The sequence below is a fragment of the Nerophis lumbriciformis genome, linkage group LG20 (assembly GCF_033978685.3).
Source record: "Nerophis lumbriciformis linkage group LG20, RoL_Nlum_v2.1, whole genome shotgun sequence".
Taxonomy (NCBI): Eukaryota; Metazoa; Chordata; class Actinopteri; order Syngnathiformes; family Syngnathidae; genus Nerophis; species Nerophis lumbriciformis.
In genome coordinates, this window is record NC_084567.2 from 11,824,680 (window position 1) to 11,834,743 (window position 10,064).

At 40.5% G+C, this 10,064-nt stretch overlaps 1 protein-coding gene across 1 annotated transcript in view; it reads right to left on the minus strand.

The window, feature by feature from the left end:
* Positions 1–9,288, minus strand: part of LOC133619871 (uncharacterized) — a 47,514-nt gene extending 38,226 nt beyond the window's left edge. The window contains exon 1 of the mRNA XM_072915278.1: positions 8,859–9,288. Within this exon, the coding sequence (XP_072771379.1) occupies positions 8,859–9,042 (184 nt within the window). The 5' untranslated portion in view covers positions 9,043–9,288. The remainder of the gene's footprint in view (positions 1–8,858) is intronic.
* Between the last annotated feature and the right edge of the window lie 776 nt (positions 9,289–10,064).

A 10,064-nucleotide genomic window follows, 5' to 3' on the forward strand; every position in this document is an offset into this window, starting at 1 on the left:
CCTTACATACAAATAAGACAGCTGCTTGTACACTCCAGGGACACAACAGAACGGGACAAAAATAAATCAAACGTGATTTATGAAATCCCCTTGCAAATCTTGCAAGAAATCAACTGTGGGAGAAACACAAAGGAACATTCAAGAGAAAAAAGAAAGCAGAACAACCGAAATCAAAAAGCAAATAAGGAAACCCTCAAAAGGGAAGACATGTTTGCTAAGTTTGGGCTTATTTAAATTTGCTTTGGTTTGGTGAGCTATATTCCTTTTGACCACTATGAAGAGAAGGGGTGCCCACACCTTTTTTGCAGGCGAGCTACTTTTCAATGGACCAAGTGGAGGGGATCTACCTCATTCATATTTATCATTTATATTGATTTATTTATGAAAGAGAGGTTTTTGTTAACAAGTTAACGGTGTTTAATGATAATACAAGCATGTTTACCATTCATTTATTTCATGAAGACAAGAATATACGTTGGTGTATGACCTGATTCTGATGACTTGCATTGATTGGAATCAGACAGTAGTGATGATAAGGTCCACATTTTCAAATGGAGGAGAAACAAAGTCCTCCTTTCTGTCCAATACCACATGAAAGTGGTTTGTTTTTTGCCATCTAATTTGTCCAGCTTCCATACTCCTTTTTATACACTCTTTCAAACGTTCTTGTAATCAGACAATATTTTCGGTATATTAGATGAGTTAGTGGTCAGGGGTCAGGTGACCCTTCTGAAGAAGACAGCAGATGACAGTCAAAACATGTCAGGTAAAGATTCCATCTAATCACACAAACTATTCTCCCCTCTCCCCTCAGGCAGGAGACTACGGTCCATCCAGACCCACACCTCCCGCCACCTGAACAGTTTTTTCCCCTCGGCCATCAGGCACATGAACAATAACGAGATCTGATAGCTCAGTTACAGCTCATGTTATTCTATTCTGCGTTATATGTGTTTTATGTCGCACGATTGCGCCAAGTAAAATTCGTAGTTTGTGAACCCGTTCTCAAACACTGGCAATAAAAACTATTCTGATTCTGATTCTAATATACCGAAAATATTGTCTGATTACAAGAACGTTTGAAAGAGGATATGAATAAGAAGGCATAATTAACTTTTTTGAGCATCCTTTTTAGACACTTTACAAGAAATACATTGGCGGCAAACTCCGTAGCTTGCTAGCTTGTGCGCGCTACTTTTCTGAGACTCTTATTTTGTCAGCGCAGGCAGGATAAAGCAGCGCTTTTATTGTGCGGTCGGTCTTTAGAGTTTTGACAGCAGGTACGGCGCGAAAGTGTGTTGAAATAAAAAGTGTTTCTCGCCTTCCCGTCGGTCGTTTTTTCTTATTAAAGGGGAACATTATCACAGTTTCAGAATTCTTAAAACCATTAAAAATCAGTTCCCAGTGGCTTATTATATTTTTTGAAGTTTTTTTCAAAATTTTACCCATCACGCAATATCCCTAAAAAAAGCTTCAAAGTGCCTGATTTTAACCATCGTTATAAACACCCGTCCATTTTCCTGTGACGTCACATAGTTAAGCCAACACAAACAAACATGGCGGAAAGAACAGCAAGCTATAGCGACATTAGCTCGGATTCAGACTAGGATTTCAGCGGCTTAAGCGATTCAACAGATTACGCATGTATTGAAACGGATGGTTGTAGTGTGGAGGCAGGTAGCGAAAACGAAATTGAAGAAGAAAGTGAAGCTATTGAGCCATATCGGTTTGAACCGTATGCAAGCGAAACCGACAAAAACGACACGACAGCCAGCGACACGGGAGAAAGCGAGGACGAATTTGGCGATCGCCTTCTAACCAACGATTGGTATGTGTTTGTTTGGCATTAAAGGAAACTAACAACTATGAACTAGGTTTACAGCATATGAAATACATTTGGCAACAACATGCACTTTGAGGGTGCAGACAGCCCAATTTTCATCAATTAATATATTCTGGAGACATACCCTCATCCGCGCTCTTTTCCTGAAAGCTGATCTGTCCAGTTTTGGAGTTGATGTCAGCAGGCCAGGGAAGCTAGGGTCGATATTCTCCTCTTGATCATCTTCGGTGACATAAGGGACGGTGTGAGCCAAGACATCCAGGGGGTTTAGCTCGCTCGTCTGCGGGAACAAACTGCCGCCATTGCTTGCCGTGCTACCAAGGTCCTTTGTCCCTGAATTGCTCACATACTCCGGCAGATTCAATGGGGGTCTGGCGGCAGATTTCTTTGACTTTATCGTTGGAAATGCATCTGCTTTGAGTGTCGCAGGATATCCACACATTCTTGCCATCTCTGTCGTAGCATAGCTTTCATCTGTAAAGTGTGCGGAACAAACGTCCAATTTCTTGCCACTTTCGCATCTTTGGGCCACTGGTGCAACTTGAATCCGTCCCTGTTCGTGTTGTTACACCCTCCGACAACACACCGACGAGGCATGATGTCTCCAAGGTACGGAAAACAGTGGAAAAAACGGAAAATAACAGAGCTGATTTGACTCGGCGTTTGAGAAAATGGCGGATTGCTTTCCGATGTGACGTCACGTTGTGACGTCATCGCTCCGAGAGCGAATATTAGAAAGGCGCTTAATTCGCCAAAATTCACCCATTTAGAGTTCGGAAATCGGTTAAAAAAATATATGGACTTTTTTCTGCAACATCAAGGTATATATTGACGCTTACGTAGGTCTGGTGATAATGTTCCCCTTTAACTACGGACACAGTCACACAAATGGCCGATACCACAGAATGCACAGTTTGATGCAGAATATCAGAGAAATTTACATACAGTCGTGGTCAAAAGTTTACATACACTTGTAAAGAACATAATGTCATGGCTGTGTTGAGTTTCCAATCATTTCTACAACTCTTATTTTTTTGTGATAGAGTGATTCGAGCATGTACTTGTTGGTCACAAAAAACAATCATGAAGTTTGGTTCTTTTATGAATTTATTATGGATCTACTGAAAATGCGAGCAAACCTGCTCGGTCAAAAGTATACATACAGCAACATACATGATCAATGTTGGTGATGTAGAAAAGTTACAATCAAATCAAATGAGCTTCATGGCATGGCCTCTTAACTTCATGTGAGTGATTATGATTGACAACACCTGTTGACTTCTCTGAGCCCATTTAAATAGGACTCATGTGATGCAGTCATTAGACTCGGTTACTAACGTGACAATGGGAAAGTCAGCACAGATCTGAAAAAAGGAATCATTAACTTGAACAAGTCAGGAAAGTCACTTGGAGCCATTTCAAAGCAGCTTAAGGTCCCAAGTGCAACTGTACAGACAATTGTTGGTAAGTATAACGTGCATGGCACAGTTTTGTCACTGCCACGAAAAGGAAGAAAACGCAAGCTATCACCTGCCGCTGAGAGAAAATTGGTCAGGATGATCAAGAGTCAAGCGAGAACCACCAGAAAGCAGGTCTGCAATGAATTGGAAGCTGCTGGAACACAGGTGTCAGTGTCCACAGTCAAGCGTGTTTTGCATCGCCATGGACTGAGAGGCTACCATGCAAGAAGGAAACCCTTGCTCCAGAAACGACACCTTAAGGCTCGTCTAAAGTTTGCTGCTAATCACATGGACAAAGATAAAACCTTATGGAGGAAAGTTCTGTGGTCAGATGAAACAAAAATTGAGCTGTTTGGCCACAATACCCAGCAATATGTTTGGAGGAGAAAAGGTGAGGCCTTTAATCCCAGGAACACCACCTACCGTCAAGCATGGTGGTGGTAGTATTATGCTCTGGGCCTGTTTTGCTGCCAACGGAACTGGTGCTTTACAGAGAGTAAATGGGACAATGAAAAAGGAGGATTACCTCCAAATTCTTCAGGACAACCTAAAATCATCAGCCCGGAGGTTGGGTCTTGGGCGCAGTTGAGTGTTCCAACAGGACAATGACCCCAAACACACGTCAAAAGTGCTAAAGGAATGGCTAAATCAGGCTAGAATTAAGGTTTTAGAATGGCCTTCCCAAAGTCCTGACTTAAACATGTGGACAATGCTGAAGAAACAAGTAATTGTCAGAAAACCAACACATTTAGCTGAACTGCACCAATTTTGTCAAGAGGAGTGGTCAAAAATTCAAGCAGAAGCTTGTGGATGGCTACCAAAAGCGCCTTATTGCAGTGAAACTTGCCAAGGGACATGTAAGCAAATATTAACATTGCTGTATGTATACTTTTGACCCAGCACATTTGCTCACATTTTCAGTAGACCCATAATAAATTCATAAAAGAACCAAACTTCATGAATGTTTTTTGTGACCAACAAGTATGTGCTCCAATCACTCTATCACAAAAAAACTAAGAGATGTAGAAATGATTGGAAACTCAAGACAGCCATGACATTATGTTCTTTACAAGTGTATGTAAACTTTTGACCACGACTGTAAATGTGAGTGAAGTGCTGTCATTGTGAGGAACAGGAACAGGAAATGTCCGGCCGGTGCCACTCATTCATCCCCAAAACACCCTTGAAACCGCTACTAAACTAGGAAGCTAAAGCGAGCAAGAACAATCCATACACCCACAACACATCTCATCTGCTTGTGTAGTTGTGAACGGAATCATGGATGTAAGAACAATGTACAAACAGGACAGCAATCGACACTTGAGAGACGCTCTTTTTAAAAAACTAAACAAATAAACAGCCTCAAGTCTTCACTAAACTCGTCAAGCTCTTTCACAATGACGGTCTCACTGCTCTAACACAATAACGTTTTCAAAAAAGTATCCTACTAATAATGTACTTGGAGCACTTGTTGATACATTTACGAAAAATAGCACGCTCTGACTTCAAATACTGGTGACAATTGTCCAAAAATGTATTGCACCAATAAAGAGGATTTTTGTGTTTTATAAAATTGTATTTATGACACAAAAAGCACACACTCTATGGTGGTAAAATACATGTAAAAGGTTAAGAAAAAAAGTGTTTTTTAGTTGTATTTTATTGCAATTTAATTTATTGTTGTTATTATTATCCGTTACTAATTTATATCAGTTGTTCTTTTAAGCTATATTTAAAGTTGAGGTATGGTGGTGCAATAAATACTCATGTTTTCAAATGGATGAATAATCTTATTAATAATCGCAATTTCACAATCAATGAAAAATAATGGTGTGTTTTGTTTTTTTGCCATTTTATTCCAGCCCTGAAATTCCCATCAGTCTGCATCCCAGTGAGAGCAGACATTGTACAGTAAGTGATTGTTTTAATATGTGGGTTTAGTGGTTTGTTTTTCTTGTTCAGCACATAGCAACACCGCTACTTGCTAGAGCTGTGTATTACTCAGCTTCTAAAACTTGGAGCTCATCCTCTGCATATTCAGGCTCAAAAATATTTGGTTCTGGGTCACATTTTGAAATAGCAAATGTTTTGATGTGTCTGTCAATCTAGCTTAAAAAGAGCAAAATATGTAAGTATGACATGTTATGAATATGCCTGTTACTACATTATATACTTTATGTATACGCTTACAGTGTGTGTATAAAAAATAATGAGGGATGTATCAAACGATTATTTCTTGAATCGATTAATCTATCGATTTTCTTTTTCAATTAATCGATTAGTTTGAAGATTTAATTTGCTTTTGTAACACATTGCTCTTAAGTGTCAAGGTGCAACAATTCTTTCAGATTAATTCCTCAAACATTGCTTAACATTTTTTTTGTGCAGTCGTGAAATTTCCTCGCTCCTAAATATTCCAAAGTCAACTGTTGGCTTTATTATAAGAAAATGGAAGAGTTTGGGAACAACAGCAACTCAGCCACCAAGTGGTAGGCCACGTAAACTAACAGAGAGGGGTCAGCGGATGCTGAAGCGCATAGTGCAAAGACTTTCTGCAGTTGCTCCAGAGCTCCAAACTTCATGTGACCTTCCAATTAGCCCACGTACAGTACGCAGAGAGCTTCATGGAATGGGTTTCCATGGCCGAGCAGCTGCATCTTAGCCATACATCACAAAGTCCAATGCAAAGTGTGGGATGCAGTGGTGTAAAGCATATCGCCACTGGACTCTAGAGCAATGGAGACCTCTTCTCTGGAGTGATGAATCACGCTTTTCCATCTAGCAATCTGATGGACCAGTCTGGGTTTGGAAGTTGCCGGGAGAACAGTACATTTCCGACTGCAGTGTGAAATTTGGTGGAGGAGGAATTACGGTGTGGGGTTGTCTTTCAGGAGTTGAGCTTGGCCCCTTAGTTCCAGTGAAAGGAACTTTGAACGCTCCAGGATACCAAAACAATTTGAACAATTCCATGCTCCCAACCTTGTGGGAACAGTGTGGAGCGGGCCCTTTCCTCTTCCAACATGACTGTGCACCAGTGCACAAAGCAAGGTCCACAAAGACATGGATGACCGAGTCTGGTGTGGATGAACTTGACTGGGCTGCACAGAGTCCTGACCTGAACCCGATAGAACACCTTTGCGATGAATTAGAACGGAGACTGAGAGCCAGGCCTTCTCCACCAACATCAGTGTGTGACCTCACCAATGCGCTTTTGGAAGAATGGTGGAAAATTCCTACAAACACACTCCCCAACCTCGTGGACAGCCTTCCCAGAAGAGTTGAAGCTGTAAAAGCTGCAGACGGTGGACCCACATCATATTGAACTAGGGCTGGGCGATATATCGATATACTCGATATATCGCGGGCTTGTCTCTGTGCGATATAGAAAATGACTATATCGTGATATTCGAGTATACGTTCTCACGCAGTTGCTTTTAGCTGTGGCCATTACACTGCATGTGTTTCCCACTCTTTCTTGTCTCTCCTTCTCACAGAGACGTAAACCAAGCGCACCTTCTTACATACGTCACGTCACATGTGCAACGTCACACGCTCCCGCGGAGCAGAGAGGTAGCGACATGGTAACGCTAGCTGTGATGCTAACGGTGAGGTGTGGGTGGTAATAGGAGAGAGAGAAGGTGCGAATCTGGTAACAAATGGAGGAAGAATTAATTCCCAAGAAAAACAGCACGGGATCTATCGTCTGGCGGTGGTTTGGCTTCAAGCGGGAATATGTTGAACAATTATGCGGCAAAAGCGTTGCTACAAAAAGTAGCACCCGCTAATGTAGCATCAGTTGAAAAGTCACCCGCTAGAGAATGAAGAGTGCTTGAAACTCTGCATGTCAACATCTCCGGCCGGTGCCACACCAACAAAATGCCGAAGCAACTATATCCACATCAACACCGTATGAAAAAAAAAGTCAACAACAGAAGGAGATAACCAGAACCTACCACATAGTGAAGGACATACACTATTTGATTTCCTATTATGCAGCTCATTTTTATTTGACAGTTATTGAAATATCTTGTGTGACATCATGCATAAAATGGCACTTTATTTGTTTTAAACCATGGGTGTCAAACTCTGGCCCGCGGGCCAAATTTGGCCCGCCGTGTAATTTCACTTGGCCCTTGAGGCAATATCAAATTAACACTAAAGCTGGCCCGCCGATCCTCCCAGGAGTCTTCCAAACGCCAGCCTGCCAGCCAGCCAACCAGCCCAACGAGTGCTGGCCCAGTCACATAACATGTGCGGCTTCTGCACGCACACACATTAGAATGCAACGCATACTTCATCAACAGCGATACAGGTTACACCGAGGGTAGCCGAATAAAAAACTTTAACACTGTTAGAAATATACGCCACACTGTGAATCCACACCAAACCAGAACCCTTTGCAGCACTAACTCTTCCGGGACGCTACAAGGTGTGTGTGTGTGGGGGGGAGGCTTGGTGGTAGCGGGGGTGTATATTGTAGCGTCCCGGAAGAGTTAGTGCTGCAAAGGATTCTGGGTATTTGTTCTGTTGTGTTTATGTTGTGTTACGGTGCGGATGTTCTCCCAAAATGTGTTTGTCATTCTTGTTTGGTGTGGATTCAGTGTGGCGTATATTTCTAACAGTGTTCAAGTTTTTTATACTGGCACCCTCAGTGTAACCTGTATCGCTGTTGATGAAGTATGCGTTGCATTCGCTCGTGTGTGTGTGTACAGAAGCCGCACGTATCTTGTGACTGGGTCTGAACGATGTTACAATGGATGAAAAGCGGACGTGACGATAGCTCGTAGACTACATTAAAGGTTAATTTGTTCTACCTTGGCCCGTGGCTTTGTTCAGTTTTAAATTTTGGCCCACTCTGTATTTGAGTTTGACACCCCTGTTTTAAACTATTGCAGTGGCGTTCTGTACAAAAAGTGCACTTTCATTTAGAGTTGTTTTGATATGTCATCTTGGTGACATCATGCACAAAAGTGCACTCATAGCTTGTTTTAAAATGTCTCTGACAATCTTGCACTATCTGTTTTGAAATGACATGAATGTTTGTGACACTGCTTAATAACTGTTTAATAAATACAGTTTTGGTAAATTTACTTAGTTGTGATTTCCCTCTCTGCATGAAAGTTAAAAACATGAGCATATATTAATGCAGTATGAACAATAATGTTTTAATGTAGACACATAGAATCATCATACTGCTGTGATTATATGCATCAAGTGTTCATTCAAGCCTAAGGCAAAATATCGAGATATATATCGTGTATCGTGACATGGCCTTAAAATATCTAGTTATTAAAAAAAGGCCATATCGCCCAGCCCTATATTGAACCCTATGGGTTAGGAATGGGATGGCACTTCAAGTTCATATGTGAGTCAAAGGCAAGATAGTCTATTTGACGCCTCTGAAGTGTGTATTAATACAAATTGAATGCAATTTCCACATCTTACTTACACATCTTGACAATGCTCCTCCACCCAGTAAAGTTATTCTAAGTGTTTTTTTTGTTGATGATGAAATATAAAGTTAGTAAACATGTGAGAGTAAGAAGTAAACAAACCTGTTCTCGGCAGCTTCTTGAAAACAGCGTCCAGTAGTTGACGTAGTCGCTCGTTCTCCTCTTTTGTTCGGGAAAGTTCCCTCTCGTACTCTGCCACTGTTCTCTCTAACACTGCACATATTTCTTCAGCAGCCGCCTTTAGTCGCTGATTCACCAACACCCTCAACATTTGTACTTTACACATTTTCTCCGCTTTAGCTCTCTTTGTTAGCAGCTAGCAAGCTAAGCTAACGAGCGAGCTAAGCTAGCCGGAGAGGCCTCGAAGTTCACCGGGACGAGTCGAGTTTATCCCGACGCGAAACATTGATAAAGTGTAGTATGTCGAAGACCAACAATAAGTATAACATCTAGAAATGCAGGAATTACCGCGAACTTAAATGACACACGGCGATGTTGCTCGTCTCTACACGAAGGGTAGGTCTACCGGAAGTCTTCTTCTTCGTTTTTGTTTCACGGCGGTTGAAAACTAAGCTAACGCATTACCGCCACCCTCTGGATTGATTGATTGATTGATTGAGAAGTTTATTGACATCTGTACAGACTGTATAATGCATATGTTCCTTCTTGACTGTACTTAAATGCATCCTAGACTGTAGTTATATTATTCACATGTGAATATTGCTGTATAATAGACTGTATTTATATTATTCACAAGTGAATAATGCTGTATGATACTGTATTTATATTATTCACATGTGAATAATGCTGTATGATAGACTGTATTTATATTATTCACATGTGAATAATGCTGTATAATAGACTGTATTTATATTATTCACATGTGAATAATGCTGTATGATAGACTGTATTTATATTATTCACATGTGAATAATGCTGTATAATAGACTGTATTTATATTATTCACATGTGAATAATGCTGTATGATAGACTGTATTTATATTATTCACATGTGAATAATGCTATATAATAGACTGTATTTATATTATTCGCATGTGAATAATTCTGTATAATAGACTGTATTTATATTATTCACATGTGAATAATTCTGTATAATAGACTGTATTTATACTATATACATGTGAATAATGCTGTTTAATACACTGTATTTATATTATTCACATGTAAAAAAAATACCTAAGTGTTTATTGACATCTGTACAGACTGTATAATGCATATGTTCCTTCTTGACTGTACTTAAATGCATCCTAGACTGTATTTATATTATTCACATGTGAATATTGCTGT